The 20,189-nt window shown below is 42.6% G+C and overlaps 2 protein-coding genes and 1 non-coding gene across 3 annotated transcripts; 1 reads left to right on the top strand and 2 right to left on the bottom strand.

Moving 5' to 3' along the window:
* Positions 1-4,154: 4,154 nt before the first annotated feature.
* On the top strand, positions 4,155-4,226 carry trnac-gca (transfer RNA cysteine (anticodon GCA)). The gene has a single exon. It is a non-coding gene; the product is annotated as a tRNA-Cys (tRNA).
* Positions 4,227-4,287: 61 nt separating this feature from the next.
* Positions 4,288-7,726, bottom strand: LOC106603072 (protein O-glucosyltransferase 3). Its single transcript, XM_082973807.1, has 5 exons — positions 7,630-7,726; positions 6,065-6,259; positions 5,771-5,967; positions 5,179-5,283; positions 4,288-5,017 (listed from the first exon to the last, which is right to left on the bottom strand). The coding sequence occupies exons 1-5, from the start codon at positions 7,724-7,726 to the stop codon at positions 4,874-4,876; spliced, it is 738 nt and encodes a 245-aa protein (XP_082829933.1). The 3' UTR covers positions 4,288-4,873.
* Positions 7,727-11,530: 3,804 nt separating this feature from the next.
* On the bottom strand, positions 11,531-20,176 carry LOC106603071 (uncharacterized). The gene is made up of 6 exons (XM_014196232.3): positions 19,317-20,176; positions 19,015-19,136; positions 16,220-16,382; positions 15,671-16,082; positions 15,010-15,100; positions 11,531-14,193 (listed from the first exon to the last, which is right to left on the bottom strand). The coding sequence occupies exons 1-6, from the start codon at positions 19,433-19,435 to the stop codon at positions 11,654-11,656; spliced, it is 3,447 nt and encodes a 1,148-aa protein (XP_014051707.3). The 5' UTR covers positions 19,436-20,176; the 3' UTR covers positions 11,531-11,653.
* Between the last annotated feature and the right edge of the window lie 13 nt (positions 20,177-20,189).

Genomic DNA, 20,189 nt, shown 5'->3' with positions numbered 1-20,189 from the left:
CATAGTGGTTGCTGCATCATGTTATGGGTATACTTGTAATCATTAAGGACTGGGGAGTTTTTCGGATAAAAATGTAACGAAATTGAGCTAAGCACAGGCAAACCCCTAGACAAAAACCTGGTTCACTCTGCTTTCCACCAGACACTGGGAGATGAATTAACCTTTCAGCAGGACAACAATCTAAAATACAAGGCCAAGTCTACACTGGATTTGGTTACCAAGAAGACAGTGAATGTTCCTGAGTGGCAGAGTTACAGTTTTGACTTAAATCTGCTTAAAAATCTATGGCAAGACCTGAAAATGGTTGTCTAGCAATTTGACAGAGCTTGAAGAATTTTGAAAAGAATAATGGCAAATGTTGCACAATCCAGGTGTGGAAAGCTCTTGGAGACTTACCCAGAAAGCCTATAATCCCTGCCAAAGGTGATTCTAACATGTATTGAGTCAGGGGGTTAAATACATATCTAATCAAATCAAAATCAAATCAAACTTTATTTGTCACATGCGCCGAGTACAACAAGTGTAGACTTTACCGTGAAATGCTTACTTACAAGTCCTTAACCAACAGTGCAGTTCAAGAAGAAGAAAATATTTACCAAGTAGACTAAAATAAAAAGTAATAATAAAAAGTAACACAATAAGAATAACAATAACGAGGCTATATACAGGGGGCACCGGTACCGAGTCTGTGTGCGGGGGTACAGGCTATTTGAGGTCATCTGTACATGTAGGTAGGGGCGAAGTGACTATGCATAGGTAACAAACAAACAAACAGCGAGAAGCATCAGTGTACAAAGGGGGGGGGGGGGGGGGGGTCAATGTAAATTGTCCTGTGGCGATTTTATGAATTGTTCAGCAGTCTTATGGCTTGGGGGTCGAAGCTGTTGAGGAGCCTTTTGGTCCTAGACTTGGCGCTCTGGTACCTCTTGCCGTGCGTTAGCAGAGAAAACAGTCTATAACTTGGGTGACTGGAGTCTCTGACAATTTTATGGGCTTTCCTCTGACACCGCCTATTATATAGGTCCTTGATGGCAGGAAGCTTGGCCCCAGTGATGTACTGGGCCGTTCGCACTACCCTCTGTAGGGCCTTACGGTCAGACGCCAAGCAGTTGCCATACCTAGCAGTGATGCAACCGGTCAGGATGCTCTCGATGGTGCAGCTGTAGAACCTTTTGAGGATCTGGGGACCCATGCCAATGACCCACATCTAATCTAGATATATTAACATTTAAGAATATATATATTTTTTTAGTTTCTTCCACTTTTACATTACAGAGTATGTTGTGTGGGTCCTTGACAAAAAATGACAATTAAATCCCACTTTGTAACAACTAAATGTGAAAAAATGCAAAGGGTGTGAATACTTTCTGAAGGCACTGTATGCGTGTTTGTGAGCAGGTAGGGCCAGTGTGGGTAGGGCACCAGCCCACTTTAAACCAGCAAGTCTCATGTTTTTCTGGGGAGCTGCTCATTCCTTACGCTGGAAAACCTGTGGGTACAGCAACACAAGACATATCGTGCTTATCACTGGGTGTCAGTAAATGGGCTTTGGCCGATACTTTTTAAATTGGCATCAGTAAAAAGGTGTCCCTGAATATGTGTGTGTCCTGGACACCATAAGGTCCTGCATGGGGACATAGACCTGTGACTGGAACAATGTCCTTTAGTTGTGCATATAGTCCACGACAATTCTGCAATACAGAGAAGTCTTTTCATTGTCATACAGACACCAGGCTGTAGAAAATGTACTTCAATGTAGTTGCCTCTGAGTGCTGATTAGGTTACGTTGCTAGTTAATTAGCTATTGTATTGAAAAATAACCCAAGATCTGTGTTGTGTTTAGAGGCAGCCTGCACCTCTCTACTGTACAGACTCCATTCCTTTCCTATGTAGAAAAGGAGCACAATGACTTTCTCAATTTCTCCATCTTTGGGGAACAGATAAGGACAGTCCCGTTACAATCAAATACATTGATAACTTAACTCAGCAAAAAAAGAAACGTTCTCTCACTGTCAACTGCATATATTTTCAGCAAACTTAACATGTGTAAATATTTGTATGAACATAACAAGATTCAACAACTGAGACATAAACTGAACAAGTTCCACAGACATGTGACTAACAGAAATTGAATAATGTGTCCATTAACAAAGGGGGGGTCAAAATCAAAAGTAACAGTCAGTATCTGGTGTGGCCACCAGCTGCATTATGTACTGCAGTGCATCTCCTCCTCATGGACTGCACCAGATTTGCCAGTTCTTGCTGTGAGATGTTAGCCGACTCTTCCACCAAGGCACCTGCAAGTTCCCGGACATTTCTGAGGGGAATGGCCCTAGCCCTCACCCTCCAATCCAACAGGTCCCAGAGGTGCTCAATGGGATTGAGATCCGGCTCTTCGCTGGCCATGGCAGAACACTGACATTCCTGTCTTGTAGGAAAGAGTACCACATGAGGGAGGAGGATGTCTTCCCTGAAGGACCCTCCACCTCCAAATCGATCCCGGTCCAGAGTACCGGCCTCGGTGGAACGCTCATTCCTTCGACAATTAACCCGAATCCAACCATCACCCCTGTTGAGACAAAACCGCAACTCGTCAGTGAAGAGCACTTTTTGCCAGTCCTGTCTGGACCAGCGACGGTGGGTTTGTGCCCATAGGCGACATTGTTGCCGGTGATGTCTGGTGAGGACCTGCCTTACAACAGGCCTACACGCCCTCAGTCCAGCCTCTCTCAGCCTATTACGAACAGTCTGAGAACTGATGGAGGGATTGTGCGTTCCTGGTGTAACTCGGGCAGTTGTTGTTGCCATCCTGTACCTGTCCCGCAGCTGTGATGTTCGGATGTACCGATCCTGTGCAGGTGTTGTTACACGTGGTCTGCCACTGTGAGGACGATCAGCTGTCCGTCCTGTAGCGCTGTCTTAGGCGTCTCACAGTACAGACATTGCAATTTATTGCCCTGGCCACATCTGCAGTCCTCATGCCTTCTTGCAGCATGCCTAAGGCACGTTCACGCAGATGAGCAGGGACTATGGGCATCCTTCTTTTGGTGTTTTTCAAGATCAGTAGAAAGGCCTCCTTAGTGTCCTAAGTTTTCATAACTGTGACCTTAATTGCCTACCGTCTGTAAGCTGTTAGTGTCTTAACGACCGTTCCACAGGTGCATGTTCATTAATTGTTTATGGTTCATTGAACAAGCATGGGAAACAGTGTTTAAACCCTTTACAATGAAGATCTGTGAAGTTATTTGGATTTTTACAAATTATCTTTGAAAGACAGGGCCCTGAAAAGGGACGTTTCTTTTTTTGCTGAGTTTATATGTGTGTGTGTGTGTGTGTGTGTGTGTGTGTGTGTGTGTGTGTGTGTGTGTGTGTGTGTGTGTGTGTGTGTGTGTGTGTGTGTGTGTGTGTGTGTGTGTGTGTGATGTATGTATGTATGTATGTATGGACCTATGCCATTTAACTAGATGGTAACATATAGCCAGCTGGCTGTAAGCCCCCTTGTGTTCTCGAGAGCTAGTATGGACCAAACAAAACTCGCTTGTGTTAGCTGCTAACGTTAGTTGTGTAACATTTAATTAACCTTTATTTAACTAGGCAAGTCAGTTAACAACAAATTCTTAGGACTCCCAATCACGGCCGGATGTTATTAACAGTTAACTTAACTAGATAGCTAACTGCAACATTGTCGTTGACCTCTCAAAATGGGGTCAATATAGAACGTGTTTTCTATAGTAATATGCTATATGGCACTGGGTTCGAATAATTGTAAATAACAAAGCTAGCAAACTACTCGAAATACGCACCATGATTTCCACTAGTTACCACAGCCGCAAAATTGGCCATATTGTAAAAAGGCTGTCTATTCATTCATGATGGCTAACGTTACAGTACTTCCGGTCATGGTGCCGAGGCTCTGAGTCGTAAGCTACAACCAAAATGTCTCATCGATCTATCTGTGCTACTACTAGCTTCCTGCTAGATAGCTACTTGGTTTATGGTTTGTCTCTTAACTGTAGCTATTGACTACAGCCAAAACCAAAGTACGTTGTCTAGGAAAGCTAATCACAAGCAGTCGAAAGTGACGCACGTAACTATATATGTGACTGTGACGCACATAGCTATATATTCTAAAACATTCCCGGTAACGAACAGAAGGGGGTATAGCTCAGTGGTAGAGCATTTGACTGCAGATCAAGAGGTCCCCGGTTCAAATCCGGGTGCCCCCTCTTTTTTGTTTTATGCCACACGTGAATTTGAGCCCTAGTTATAGACATTTCTGGTCGTCCATCAATGTTTCAATAACATTTTATTTTTTTCACAACAGTACCGTCCGTGAAAATAGGTCGTTAAATTGCACAATCATAGTGGCTTTAGAAGAATCCAAAAAGAAACCAATCTATACGGCAACAACACATTTATAATATTGTACCCATCCAATATATATTTTTAAAGTTATGGTAGTGAATAACAAAGAAAGGACATGATCATCTTGGTCAATAAAAGGTTAACGCAACATCAACAGCAATCTTTTATACAAACGTAATAATGGTGACCATCAATGATCATACAATTACACCAAATTCAGTATGAAATATCACTCAGGTCAGTGAAAACAGATGATTCTGCATAATGGTCTTGTCGATAAAACAGTCATATTCCAGGCCCAGTAAAGTGAGCTGTGACAAGGTCTGTCTGGCTCAAACCACATTTTATATTTGATCGTCTATATGAGTGTTGGTACATCCACTTAGAAGTCCTGGTCACACAGTACTTCTTCATTGCATAGAATCTCCATCAACAAGCAAGCAGAAGTCCAAGGCACTTTCTGTATTGAAATAGCTAGTGTCTCTTCCCTTTCTTTTCACAGTGTTGATCAGAGTTCGTCCTTCTCCAGGCTGGGATCATCTCTTTGTGGCTCTTGCTGACAGCTGCAAAGGGCACTCTGGTCGGATGGCTGGGGCACCAGCTTCATGTCTGGATGCAGTGTGGGCTGGTTGGTCTGACGCTCAGAGTACATCTGTTATGGAAAGAGACAACTTTCCTAGCTGGGTTTCTTTTTCTCATACACAGTACAGTATCTGAGTTGACACTGCAGTAAAAGTATCAATGATAATGAGAGTACCTTCATTTATCTGAGCTGATTTAGCATTGGCATGCATAGCAAATAAAGACAATTACCTGTAGCGCACTGTAATAGTAACAGCACAATCTGTTAGGTTGTACCAGCTGTCGTACAATCATCTGGCCTGCTTTAGCTATCCTTTGTGCTTCATCATCATTCCCCTGTAGGGAAAATAAAGAAATCCATATCTTAATCAAATATCCACAAAAACCTGGCTAGATCCTATTCATTACAACATGCATTTGCATTTCAAGTATCCAAAAATGTACATGGTAGCAAATACATATTGACACAAACATTGGCACTCTTTCTCTTTCATACTGTTGCCCACTCAATCTTTTGGATTAGGTCAGAGACTCCTCTTCACAGGGATGTAGTGGGTGCCTGGCTTCAGGTGGGTGTAGAAATGTTTGTAATTTGGTGAATTCTACTTCAGCACCAGGCTGTTCCCCAGTACCAGCTAAGGGAACCTGTAAGGAGCCACTGTGCCATCCACGTTCACCTGATACTTATACTGTAAATGGGAAAGGGCCGTATATTACCCCAAGGTGTGAACGTTTAGAATTCACTTTTATTTTATTGTGGTTACCAATTTTTTATTTTGGGAACCTGCTGGCTTTGGGTGGAATGTTCAGAATGTTCCCCCACCTTGAAGAAGTCAAAGAATCCAACAAGATTTGCTTTGCCCAGATCCTTCTCCCTTTCCCTGAAAAAGAACCAGCCAGTGATTCTGGCGTCTCGCAACTCTGGGTTTTTCTTGGACAGAGTGACCAGGTGTAGGCGCTCTTCACGACTGTCCCGGCCACAGAATAAGGCCTGTTCTGTTTTGTTGGACCAAGGGGGACCTAGAGGCCAAGGAAACAGAGTAATGTGCATGTGAGTAATGAGGTGTAAGAAAGCAGAATTAGCTCAAGGGAGAATGTAAGAAGTAATGTGTCTTACCTGTGTTGCCCTGGACTGACAGCAGGTCATTGGAAATGCCACTCAGGGTCTCCAGGGTGGAGTGAGTGTTGTCATAGGTGGGGAGGATGATGTCTCGGGTGTCTGTGGAACCGCACCAGGAGATGATTGGAACAGCCCCAGGAATGTCACCTGCTTCCTTGTTTCCATTGGCCAGTCTCCCACATTGATGTAAAATTCCACATCAGGAAGCCTCACCTCATATTGAAAATATGTTATTATGTGAATTTCTGGCGAGGGGCAAATAAGTACCATCGGACAGTTAAGAAAGGACCATGATCATACTTATTGATGAAAGGACAGAGACCAGCACACACAAACTCACCTACAACTAATAGTGCACATATACAATGACACAAAATTCTTCAATCTCTTGAGGATGAATAAATGTGTCTTGGCCCCTAAGACCCTCATGAACTTCTACAGATGAACCATTGAGAGCATCCTGTCAGGCTGTATCACCACCTGGTAGTGGTGACAGTCTTCCCTGAGGCTCAGTTGGTAGAGCATGGTGTTTGCAACGCCAGCATGGTGTGTGCAACGCCAGGGTTGTGGGTTCGATTCCCACGGGGGGCCAGTACAAAAAAAAAAGTATGAAATGTATGCATTCACTACTGTAAGTCGCTCTGGATAAGAGCGTCTGCTAAATGACTAAAATGTAAATGTAAATGTAACAAAAAAGACAAAGCAACGCTTTACCTTCCTGCATAGTGAGAGGAACATTTCAACAGAGAACTAGTTAAATAAAGGTTAAATTTTTTATTCGAAAAAATTATCTTGAAGTCAATGTATTTTCCCAGGGAGCAGCGGTACACCTGGTTGTCGATTACAGCGGGAACCTCCTGTAGGAGGCGCTGCAGGTCAATGGAGGGGAAGGCACTGAAGTCTGAACAAATATTTATATTGACTATGTCCGTCCTAGCTCGCTCATTAATGTCAATCGAAATTATTGATTGCCTCTTATCTATTTACTCGTCCCCCCCCCCCCTTATGCCATAGTTTGTACATCTCAATTGTCAGTAAAAACCACATTTGTTTAAGCAAATCAGCCATGGTTTTTTTTAAAGGCAGTAAATGAGGCTGAATTAGGGTTGCCAACTTTCTCACTAACAAATAAGGGACAAATGGTGGCGTGCCAGTGCACGGTCACACGGCGGTGTGGGTATGGTGTTATGGGAATGAATAAACAGTGTATATTCATAGTCTTATTCAATTGGAAAGGCAAAAGTCATTATGAGTTATGTGAGCTGGGCAATTAGCTTTCAGAATGCGATTGTTGTCACTGCTCAATAACTGGTAAACGGAGTGGTGTATTCCAAAGTTAACATTGGCATTATCTGCTGCATAGGGCTGTGATGTGTCTAATATCAAGTTCATGATTTTCCAGACAGTTCATCAGAGCTTGATGTATGCCATTTGCAGTTTCATCACTGTCGTCATAAAAGTCAAGTAACTTGCACTGCACTCCATCAGACACAGAGAAACGCACACTGGAAACATTTTTCTATTGCCCTTGTTTGAGGCAACTGAGAAATACACAGGCTCACCTTCCATAGGAGGCAGATCATCATTTTCCGCAGTAGACGTCACGAAGAATGCACCGATATTGCTAGCACCTTTAGCTAGCGTGGCCTTCTTGTGCATTTCTCTGGATGCATGCTGAGTTTGGTCACTCTCCCCTCCATGACCAATTGTGAATTCCGGACAGCATAAAGTACAGAAAGCTTTCGTCGAGTCACCACTGACAGCCTTAACCCACGTCTTGTTTGCTTCCCATTGTTTGTTGTAGCTGCACAGTCTTTTCTTTTTTGCAGGTTTATCCATATTTCCATGATATGCCAAACCGACCGAACAACAACAGAAATTACTTTGCAGGAATTGGCGCGTTTACGCTATACTGTGATTGGATGAATATACGAGACAAGGGAGATCCCGTATGGGACAAACCAATTCAGCCCAATATAAGGGACATCCCAGCTAATACGGGACAGTTGGCAACCCTAGGCTGAATGAACTGTTTCGCTGCCAGACAAGGCTCCGCTGATAGCCAGGTGTAGCAGTGGTAAGACGTTAGGACTGCTGTTGGGACAGCTTTATGTAGGCCCTGTATATCACTGTTATAGTGCAATTAATGTATTGTTTAGTGTTGTGTTGTGTAGTGGCTTTGCTGGCATGCATATACAAAAAAATGTGGGGGCACCGAGATTTACATTCTAAAATCGCCACTGCGCCCTGAGCAGTCACAGTACTCATGATAGGCCGGGCCTGAGGACATAAAACCAACAGGATGCAGCATCACGTGGAATCAGTGAATAGATAACAGATCAACATACTGACATCTATATTATTCAAACAGGCAGACTTAGATGATGAGTTAACTGATATTTTCTCTCAAGCGATCACACTAATCTGCCAATGCAGACGGTACCTCATCAGAATGGAACCATCGCCTCTGTCCTGGGGAAGGTGGTTGTGGACGCGGACATGCTGCTTCTGAACGAGTCTTTACCTGCATGTAAAGAGGAGATCAAAAGTAGTTAAATCACATCAATTATAGGAACAAGAACATAACCGTAGGGACAATTGGAGTAATGTTCAGCCCGCAAATATTAGGCTCTATAGGGGAATAAAGGGGTGCCCAATCGTGGACATTGTTTAAGACGTTAAGAGTTTGATTTTGTGCATCAATTTAAGACGTTAAGAGTTTGATTTTGTGCATCAATAAAACATAGGCTACAGCAACAAAAACAAGTAGTTTATTTGATGACAAACTCCCCATTGTATGAGATCTCAATTGATCTTGGGGTGAAATGCCTTCAAAGGGATGGGTTACTAAACAGTTTCCCCAAAGATAACTTCAGTAAGGGACTGACCAGCGGATGAAGAAATTAAATTCATGAAATAATTGACATAGACAAAGAGCCTCATCCTCTCTGCTTTAGACAAATATTAATATTATCACAAACACTTACCTGGAGAGAAGTTTTCCCGAGCTGAGTTGACAGCCTGGATCGAACGGGCAAAACGACTTTAGGGTCTAGCCCTGGACCCCAAACAAGACATTTTCAGGCCTGACTTCACTAGCTTGACAAAACGGAAAGTTACTACAAGTAAATAATATTAAAACTATACAAACTAACGGAAATACACTCTGTATAGGGTTGAGTAGATTATATTTAAGAGTCATAGTTAGCTCCTTTCTAAAAGTAGCTACCTAACTAATACTTATTTTTAGGGTACCAATTTTACATGCAGCATCTCATCTTCAGAAGGGAATGAATTTGTGATTTGGCCTAATGCGATTGCACAATGTATGGACTTGTGTGTATTGAGGAAGTTTGATGAAATACACACAGGAAAAACGATTTGTTTACAGAGACCAAATATCGATGGTATAATACAGAAGAATGCCGTATATTAGTCCCTTTTAATTTTACCATAAATCCCTTTTCTTCTTTCAGGGTCCGTGTTAATCAGAATCCTAGGGATGTCCCCACCCCCATTGAAGTTGAAAGTTACCATTTTTATAAGGGTTACGCAAAGATAAACCAAGTTAGACCACTACATGTCGTTTCCAATGGGAACAAATGAGTCATAGTAGGGAGAACAAGCAAGAGCTAGCGAGATCCTATTGGAAACGTTCTAGCATTAGCTTGGTAACGTTACCTAGCTAGCACCAATACAACCAGCCTGAAAACAAAGACCAGTACAAACTGCAGTCATTTTCATTATTCTTAGCAATTATTTAGGAATCCTTGTGAGTAAGTATTAGCTAGGTAGCCACATGTTGTTCGCTTATTTAAATTGAACTTCAGTTAGCTAGCCAACTACTTAACCCTGTCGCCCAAAGCTAACGTTATAAGCAGTCAGCTAGCTTCATCTGGCTACTGAGGCTCGACCGGACCAGGTTATGTGTTGTGACGCTAGCCACAATAAGGATTAGGCACAATAGTGGAATTTGCGGCTTGCCTTCAAAATAAAAGTACCTATTTGAAAGTGATGCAGAAGGTTACAGTTGGTGGAATCATGCCATATTTAGAATAGATAATGTTAAACAAGGTTGGAATGTGAAATGGGGTATCAGTCTACTCGGTGACACCCACAGAACACAACTGTAAAGAGTTTACGCAAACATTAGTGTTGTAGCTCTTATCGCGGGACTGTGACAGTGTGAAATCACCTCCCCAGTCAGCCTATTGTGTGTATTGACATTCATATTGCACTGTACAGCATTACCTAAGGATTGGGGATCAATGAAATGGGGTATCAGTCTACTCAATACCCAATATATTTTTTCCCAATGCCCTCCTCAGTGTTATCAGACTCCAAAACATCCACTCAGTATTGTTTTCCCTCAGGAATAATGTTCAATACACACAGTAGGTTGACAATAAATGTGGCTCAATTCAGTTGTTTCAGAGTCTTGCGATTAGCGCTACGATGCTAATGTTCTCTGGGTGTCAGTGAGTAGACTGATACCCTATGTCATTGATCCACAATCCATAGGTAAGGCTGTACAGTGAAATAAGTATGCCCCCAATGCAATTCTAAACTCTAATACATCCAGTGTGATTTCAACATATTTTTGTCAAATTAACAAATTATTGTATTTTGTTGATTTTATATAACAATATTCCAACCTCGTTTATTATGATCTATTCAATTATGGCATAATTCTATTATTTGTGGTCATTTGCATCACTGTCAATGACATACTTTTATTTTGAAGTCTAACTGCAAAGGCCACTATTGTGACTAATCATTATTGTGGCTAGCTTCACATAGATGGGTCAGACCACCATTAATCAAATAAGAACTGTTTTATAAATTAAGGTTATTTTAGATGACACCTAAACAGATTATGTCGTTTTGCTATGTTTTGGGGGAAGAACATTGTTTGCATCCATGAGTTAGCAAGCTTTTTTTTATGAACAGCACTGTAGGTGCGCGAGACAACTTCACCAGCATCATAGCATACGTAGCGATGAATCATTGTGACATATGAAATACGAGTGATGGTGTAATCAATGTGTAATAACTATGTAAAAAATTAATGAACGCGTTAAATTATTATGTGAGGTGCAGTCATATTCAGGTCCTGATTGGGCAACAAGCTTATTTGACGCGTCAAATAGTGTTATTTGACATGTATATTTTTTTTGACACGCAAAGACCCAAACGGCGTTCCATATTCGTCTGCATATTTTCGTTAGGGAACGCCTACTCTGTGAAATGCGAGTGTGCAATAACAAAATTAAACAACTTTGGCAAAGGGTAAAGTCTACAAAACTTAATCCACTCTGTTCATAAAATAAATGTTTTATCGATAATAAAAGTTGCAGAATGTCGGCCAAAATCCATCTCCTTCCATCTTCTCCCACTGCCAACCACTGAGCTTCCTCTCACCTACAGTATATTACCATATCATCAACATGGAATCAATAAATGTACAGATTCATTATTTGTTTTATTAATGTTTTTCAACTATAAATACATAGGCCAATAAGAAATGATTTTTACAAAAATGTTAAATATCTGCACAATGTTACTCAAAACGGTCGTCGCCCTTTGCTAGAGTATTGACTCTTTCTCCCAATCATCACTGCTCAAGTAGTACTCGCCATCTGTAGTTGTATCTGAGTCATACTCCTCAAAGTCTGACAAACTGGAGCTAGAGATGGGCAATAGTTCCATGGGGCCTTGAATGACTTGCAACTTCTGATCAATGATAAGTGAGTTTAAAATCTCTGTGGGCAAAGTCGATGACTCATTGAACCGTAGAGGCAATGTCAGGCTCTTAGGGCTTAAGATGCTGTCTGTTTTTATTAGACTAAAATAGGTTTTCTGAGTGCTAGAGAAAGCTCTGGAAAGGGTCCTGGGTGTGCGATCAAGGTCCCCTGGCACTCTGATATCCTCCAGACTCCTTAGGTACCTTGTGGGGGCCATATCAGTTCCTGTGGAGATGCGCCTGTTTCTTGACGTTCGGTTTGAGTAAATGTTGGTGACAGAGATGGAGCGGCCATGTTTCAGGCCAAAATCAGTAGTGGTTGGAGAGTTGTTGGAGTATGAGAGCTGTGTGGGTTTAAAACAGGCAGTTCTACTCCTATCTGATCTACTGTCCTTACCCATTGAGCTAGAGAAGACATCTTCATTCTTTGTGTTGAGGCTAAAATGACTGGTTCTAGAACTTCCAGAATCCTTATGGGATTGACTACTAAAATAGGGTGAATGTGGATGATTTGTTCTACTTAATTCTTCTTTTGACAGCGATGGGTTTCCATTTTTCTCAGTTGATATTGTGTTCCTCTCTTTGTCATGAATATCTAACTGTGCATTCTTGGATGCTAATTTAACTGTGGAAATTGTCAGCCCATTGCAGCCTCTGTTTTGTTGTCTTAGATGACATGCCACATTACGTTGAAGGTCAATGGGTTTCAGCACTTCTTTGACCTCTGGAGACCTCTTCCCTGTCCGTCTATTCTCACTGATGACACTAGCTCCCTCAAGTGTTGATGGCACCGTTTTCCCCTTTCTACCAAACAACACACTCTTTTCCTCAATGCGTTTGCTACTGAATATCATTCTGAGGCGATTCAGTATCTGATCTACTTTCCGGTTGCTTCTGTAACCAGTGGGCTCTTTTTCAGTCCTATCAGAGATAAGAGTTGCGTCCTGAGCAGGCAGACCCAAGCAATTCTTTCTAATCTGAGATTCAAACAAATCCTTATTTGAAGTCTGACATTTAAATTCACTGATATTATGTATTTCACTATCAATAATCTCTGAACCAGTCACTTTTATTTTGTCCCCTATCATCAACTGTTTTGTGTCTGCTGGGGCACTGTGTGTACCACCATAGGATCTGGTGAGATCAGTCATATGATCTGGTGAAACTGGGGGGCTGTGAAGATGTGACTGAAGCCCGTGAGAGGCCCTGGAGCTGAGGCTGGAGAGAGAATGAGTCTTAACTGCCAGACTGGGACCTGTGTCATATACACCTGAATCATATGCATGGTGCTTGAACATTCTTTGGTTATTAGATTGAACGGAAGCATTCGTCTGCAGAATCCTCTGTTGGCTGATGGCTTTTGATAAACCAACCTGGGCTGCTAAGTTATGCTGCTTCGCCAACATGTGGATTCTCTCAGAAGATGACATCCATCTTGTGTTACTGGGTGGCGAGTAGGGGGAGTGATTGTCACCAGTGGTATCCATAGATACAGCCTTGGTTAAATGTGTATCAAGTGACTTGGACCTGTTAAGGTATTTTGGACTCTCAGTTGCTGTATCTAAAGTGTTCTTAGACATGGGGAGAGAGTTAAATATCAAAGATGAGCTTAATCTGGTCTTATATCCAAGAGGGTAATGAGACAGTGTAGTATGAGGCAGGATTCTGTTGAGGCTCTGGGGTGGGAAACATTGTAGGTCAGAGGCAGGGAACAAGGTGAGATGACTACTTGAAATGTGCTGTCTCAAGGTGACTGGACTCTCTCGGTGGCCAGAGGAGGAGGGGAGGTTGGAGGGGAGGTTGGAGGGGAGGTCGGAGGAGAGGTTGGAAGGGAGGACGGAGGTGAGTTTGGAGGAGAGGCCGGAGGCTTCAGCCTGGGTCTCTGCATAGTGGGAGGTGGGCAGTGTGGTGGAGCTGCTTGGTCTTAGCAAGGAGAACATTCCTGGTGACTTCACACTCCATGGCCTGATCAAGGACAAATGGCGAGCTGGTGTTACGGCCCGACCAGAGGCCTTCTGAAGCTGGCTCCTCTTCAAGATAGAAGACTGAAGTTTTGGTGGTCGATGTGGGCTGTGAAGGGGAATGTTCGTAACCTCAGGGGAAAGACTCTCCACAGTGTCAGTCCTGGGCAGGGACTGCTCTTGAGGTACAAGGAAGGGGGAGGAGATGTCAGAGTGGTGGGGGCGGATGGGGCAGCAACGTATGTTCCGATTTGGGCTAAAGGGAATAGACGTTTTCAATTCAGCTGATGGTTGGATGTGTTCTCCTTTCCGAGGGTTAGATGTAGGATTCTCATGCTTCACTGGTGGGTGGCTGGCTGACTGTGGTGCTGACGCTGGTCCAGTCACTCCAGAACTTTCTTGGTCCTCTCTCTGATTCTGACCTATGGCCGGCCATTGAAGAGAACAAGATTGGTACATTGACCTTTGACACAGTTGTTTACATTTTTATTAACCATTTATTTGCTTGGAAACCAGCCTCTTTGAGAGACAATCTTATTTCTTTATTAAGTATGTTTCTACTTTATACCCCTCAATTTGTCAGGCATGGACTCTACAAGGTGTCGAAAGCGTTCCACAGGGATGCTGCCCCATGTTGACTCCAATGCTTCCCACAGTTGTGTCAAGTTGGCTGGATGTCCTTTGGGTGGTGGACCATTCTTGATAAACACTGGAAAATGTTGAGCATGAAAAACCCAGCAGCGTTGCAGTTCTTGACACAAACCGGTGCACCTGGCACTCACTACCATACCCCGTTCAAAGGCACTTAAATGTTTTTTTACCCTCTGAATGGCATACATACACTATCCATGTCTCAATTGTCTCAAGGCTTACAAATCCTTTAACATGTCGCCTTCCCTTCATCTACACTGATTGAAGTGGATTTAACAAATGACATCAATAAGGGATCATAGCTTTCACCTGGTTTCACCTGGTCAGTCAATGTCATGGAAAGAGCTGGTGTTCTTAATGTTTTGTACACTCAGTGTATATCAAATCAAGGATAACAGAAGTAACCACATCTAAACATATACGGCTCCATTTGTGTGTACATGGGTTACAGAATGCTCAAGTGAACTGTTTAAGTGTCTGTTTCACTCCCCGTCCAAACTAGGAGCCACCATAGCTGCAATCATAACACACAGTTTACTATCTGTCCTTTAGTAAAGAACCAGAGGAGGACTGGAGCCATTACACACCTGTGGAGCTCTCCTGCTTTCCACCTGTTTCCAGTAGATCTGTTCTCCTCTTCTCTGTTTCACCCTCAGGGAAGGCAGCAGGTCCAATCACCTGTAAATGAGAGAGAGAGAGAGAGAGAGAGAGAGAGAGAGAGAGAGAGAGAGAAAGAAAGAGTTTAAGATTGCAAATCATGTCTATTTTTAGACATCACCTGCTATGCTTGGCGCAAACATACAATAGAGGGATTTGAATCAATATTTGCATTTAACCTTTGATCCATGAGTTCATCAGAAGCTATGGACCAATCTCATAATAACTCAACAATAAGTGCAACTCCCAATTAATCAATATTTTGGTTAATCAAATAAACGTGGTTGTGAATGCAAACATGCTATCAAGCTAAATTACATGACAGAGAGATATAGGAGAATAGGTTAGAATATGTTCTCAAGAACTGTCACAAGCCGCTGAGTTTACCCAAGCGTGTGTCATAGGCATGCAAACCTGCTGAGGGTACACCCAAGCTGTTGAAAAGACTCCCTGAAGGGGGGAAATACGACAACTTTGATGCAGTGCGGAAAGCAATACTTTACAAGGAGATTATAGGCCCAAAGGTGAGGGGAACACCCAGGCTACTGGTTACTACACACCTACTTAGGGCCATTATGCACTAGTCTGTACCTTATTAGACTCCACTGAGTGATCCTCAATGGGCTCCTCCTTTGCAGGTCCCTCTGTGTGCACCTCCTTGGTGAGCTCCTCCTCTGTGTGCACCTCCTTGGTGAGTTCCTCCTCTGTGTGCACCTCCTTGGTGAGCTCCTCCTCTGTGTGCACCTCCTTGGTGAGCTCCTCCTCTGTGTGCACCTCCTTGGTGAGCTCCTCCTCTGTGTGCACCTCCTTGGTGAGCTCCTCCTCTGTGTGCACCTCCTTGGTGAGCTCCTCCTCTGTGTGCACCTCCTTGGTGAGCTCCTCCTCTGTGTGCGCCTCTTTGTTAGGCTCCTCTGCAAGCTCACCTATTTGCTCCTCCACATGCTTTGCCTCAGTACTCTTGTCTTCGCAGCTTTGTCCTCCAGAAGAGTGGACGTTGCTAACCCTAGGGGGTGGGGATAAGCCTGCATTAAAATATCACTGTACCCTAATTTCATCCTCTGAAGGCTGTTGTAACAGTAATCTGCATGTTTCCACCATGTTTGTAAGTGTACTAGCTACTTATTTGTTACAAAGGCTCACCCATTGTTATGGCTGTGGCTGTTGTTTTTCCCTCCCGGGTCTCTGCTGCCCCTCAGAGGGACCCTGAGGCTGAACATGGAGCTGAGACGGGCTCGTAGAGTTGTATGTCTTCCGCTACCGTCATCCCTCCCTTTTATTGGTTTACTTCTCACAGTTTGCTGCTCTGTAGAATGACAACGTGTTGAAATATCACTCAGGACAAGCAGCAGTGAGTTACTAACTATTATAGCCAAAGATAAAGAGTAGGACTGTTTGGGCTTGACTGACTAACCTGACCCTGCAAACCTCATGAGTAGCAGCAATATCTACAGTTAGGTCACCAGTAGTGACCTAGTCATGCTCTCATTGGAGGAGTAGCGATCAGATTCCATCTCTTACATCTTATTAGTCAGCACTTGTCCTAAGGGCAATTTCAGGCCATTTCTGGGTCAATGGCTCACCTTACATTTGGCATTTCAGTCATTTAGCAGACGCTCTTATCCAGAGCAGTTAGTGCATTCATCTAAAGATAGCGAGGTGAGACAACCACATGTCACAGTCGTAGTAAGTCCAATTTAACTCAAAAATGTAGTTATTAGCAAAGTCAGCGCTAGTAGGAAAGTACAAGTGCAGATTAGTTTTTTTATTTTTTTGTGAGATTTATTTAAGATATATTTATTTGAAGAGGTAGGGTTTCAGGGTTACAGTTCATGTTAACAGTTACATGTAATACATTACCGGTCAAAAGTTTTAGAACACCTACTCATTCAAGGGTTTTTCTTTATTTGTACAATTTTCTACATTGTAGAATAATATTGAAGACATGAAAAATATGAAATAACACACATGGAATCATGTAGTAGCCAAAAAAGTGTTAAACAAATCAAAATACATTTTATATTTGCGATTCTTCAAATGGCCACCCTTTGCCTTGATGATAGCTTTACACACTCTTGTCATTCTCTCAACCAGCTTCACCTTGAATGCTTTTCCAACAGTCTTGAAGGAGTTCCCACATATGCTGAGCACTTGTTTGCTGCTTTTCCTTTACTCTGTGGTCCGACTCATCCCAAACCATCTCAATTTGGTTCAGGTCGGGGGATTGTGGAGGCCAGGTCATCTGATGCAGCACTCCCTTACTTTCCTTCTTGGTAAAATAGCCCTTACACAGTCTGGAGGTGTGCTGGGTCATTGTCCTGTTGAAAAACAAATGATAGTCCCACTAAGCCCAAAACCAGATGGCGGTTGGACCCAAAAAAACAAAAACGCAAATTTGGACTCCAGACCAAATGACAAATTTCCACCGGTCTAATGTCCATTGCTCGTGTTTCTTGGCCCAAGCAAGTCTCTTCTTAATATTGGTGTTCCTTTAGTAGTGGTTTCTTTGCAGCAATTTGACCAAGAAGGCCTGATTGACACAGTCTCCTCTGAACAGTTGATGTATGGACTTGGTCTTTTCCAAACAGGGCTATCTTGTCACAACAAAAATGTTTGGCTCAAACCCATCAAGAAGGAAAGAAATTCCCCGAATTAAGTTTTAAGAAGGCACACCTGTTAATTGAAATGCATTCCAGGTGACTACCTCATGAAGCTGGTTGAGAGAATGCCAAGAGTGTGCAAAGCTGTCATCAAGGCAAAGGGTGGCTATTTGAAGAATCTCAATATAAAATATATTTTGATTTGTTTAATACTTTTTGGGTTACTACATGATTCCATATGTGTTATTTCATAGTTTTGACGTCTTCACTATTATTCTACAATGTAGAAAATAGTACAAAATAAAGAAAAACCCTTGAATGAGTAGGTGTTCTAAAACGTTTGACCGGTAGTGTACATAATAGTGATTATTCTCCCTAACATACGTCTAGCCAGTCATAGACAGAGCAAGTTAACAATTAACCACAAGTACATATTTACAGATAATTACAGTATAAGGAAAGTCATGTTATGAGACATCTGTTAAGTTATGAGGACACTTTTAACCCTGTAGAACCAGAGCAATTCCTGGCGTAAGGGCCAGGAGCTTCATAATTTATAATGCAACATATGAAACACAGTGAGCACATTTACATACACGCAAATCATTTGATATGAAGCTGATTATGGCAGTAGGCCAGTTATAGCATTAGTCATGTAAACAACGTTTATTTTGATTTGTGATTTTCTGCATTTATCAAAGTTTCATCAGGTATTCTGATTTCAGACGTGTCCATGTTAACAATATTATTAAGGATTTGTTCTTCTTGCAAAGCATGTAAACATTGAAATCAAACTATTATACTAATCTGACTATTCCCAATAATCGTGATACTATACAGGTTTCTGTGCCTCTGGGAATGGAAGTTTTCTCCATCTCAGGTAGGAATACAAGCCTTCTCATTTACTGTGGGAAAAGCTCTGTGTCCCTTCCCACAGGCAAAGCTGAAACTCTATAGCACTGTGTTCTGCCACACATGTGCATACACAGGGGCGCAACTTTGGTTTTAGAAGTGGGGGGGACATAATTATTACACAAGAAAAATGTTATCCAGTCGGATAAACACCACAAACAGCCTACCCGACCACTTGGAGGCGTCCGCATGGTCCTAAAGCACACCGTCGCCCGTTTTGTATCACATTCCAATTATAAAATTGGGGGGGGGGGGGGGGGGGGGGGCAGAAATGCAATTTCAGAATGTGGGGGCAATATATCCATATATCAAATAATCATACGCATAGTTTACATTGAATTTGCACCGTTCCGGTATTATTATGAACCGTTCTCCCCTCAGCAGCCTCCACTGGTGTAGACAGTGTATCTGGTGGTCTGCCCTCACCTATGTTAGTGCTGTGTGGTGCCTGGGATGGGTGGACACTGATGTTGTTAGTCTGCTGGTTTCTCAGGTTCTCCGGCCATCCTAACACAGACTTTCTGTCCCCCCGCTGCTCAAGCAGACGTCTGGTGAGCACACAAGTATAAATGATTAGTTGGACATAAAGTATGTAGCTACACACACACACACAGAGAAAAACAGACAGAAACCCACGATTCAACCAGCTTGCCTTTTCATCTCAAATCCAACTTTTAAAAATCAAATGCAGTTATTTTTTACGCTAAAGTATACGATCTCTCACTTACCCAATCCTCTCCTTTTCAATCTCCTTTAGACGCTTGTCTCTCTCTAGAACTTCAACAACAGCATGTGCCTCTTCATTGCTTAGGAAACCTAGATCCAAGTTCAAATTATACACTGTCATAGTTCCTAACTTGGCAGCAATCACTAACTGATTCCACTACAGGTGAGGTGATAAAGGAAATAGAACGTAAGTTGAAAGGAAACTGAAAATCAGACATTTAGATAACCAAACCACTGATGTTCTCCAGTCTGCGTCTTCCCATTGCAGAGTACTCAGTGTTTTAGTCTGTCCCTCCCTTCATGCTAGAAGAACAAACATAACTCTATGCAGGTGGATCCACGTCGCTGGTCAGCTGAGAACAGAGCAGGTTACACCCTCTCACTGCCAGCACTCTATTTGTCTCCCGGGCAGTTTGCTGATGTTATCTACAATCTGCCAGATCCTTGGGCGTGTCGTCTAGCCGTGGCGAGAAGCATAGGACACATAATCCCTGTATTTTGCACCTGACGTGCAAGGCACTCCTCTCTCAGAACAGTGACAACATACACTGAGAATACAAAACATTCACAACTGCTCTTTCCATGACATAGACTGACCAGGTGAATTCAGCTGAAAGCTATGATCTTTTATTGATGTCTCTTGTTAAATCCACTTCAGTCAGTGTAGATGAAGGGGATGAGACAGGTTAATAAAGAAGAATTTTTAAGCCTTGAGACATGGATTGGGTATGTGTGCCATTCAGAGGGTGAATGGTAAAGACAAAAGATTTAAGTGGCTTTGAACGGGGTATGGTAGTAAGTGCCAGGCAGATTTGTGTCAAGAACTGCAATGCTGCTGAGTGTTTCACGTTCAACAGATTCCCGTGTGAATCAAG

This window comes from Salmo salar, chromosome 04, assembly GCF_965601325.2.
Source record: "Salmo salar chromosome 04, fSalSal1, whole genome shotgun sequence".
NCBI lineage: Eukaryota > Metazoa > Chordata > Actinopteri > Salmoniformes > Salmonidae > Salmo > Salmo salar.
Note: the sequence above shows the minus strand (reverse complement) of the source record. Positions and strands in the feature narration are given on the sequence as shown.

What these genes read in the sequence shown, in the direction of transcription:
- LOC106603072 (XM_082973807.1), bottom strand. Translation starts at nt 7,726, where the DNA reads ATGCACAAGAAGGCCACGCTAGCTAAAGGTGCTAGCAATATCGGTGCA. An exon ending in TGATCTGCCTCCTATGGAAG is followed by an intron (nt 6,260 to 7,629) that starts GTGAGCCTGTGT and finishes CCTGATGTGGAA; the next exon opens with TTTTACATCAATGTGGGAGA. An exon ending in ACTATTACAGTGCGCTACAG is followed by an intron (nt 5,018 to 5,178) that starts GTAATTGTCTTT and finishes TTTCCATAACAG; the next exon opens with ATGTACTCTGAGCGTCAGAC.
- LOC106603071 (XM_014196232.3), bottom strand. Translation starts at nt 19,435, where the DNA reads ATGACAGTGTATAATTTGAACTTGGATCTAGGTTTCCTAAGCAATGAA. An exon ending in ACCACACAGCACTAACATAG is followed by an intron (nt 16,383 to 19,014) that starts GTGAGGGCAGAC and finishes GTCATTCTACAG; the next exon opens with AGCAGCAAACTGTGAGAAGT. An exon ending in AAAGCAGGAGAGCTCCACAG is followed by an intron (nt 14,194 to 15,009) that starts GTGTGTAATGGC and finishes GGCCGGCCATAG; the next exon opens with GTCAGAATCAGAGAGAGGAC.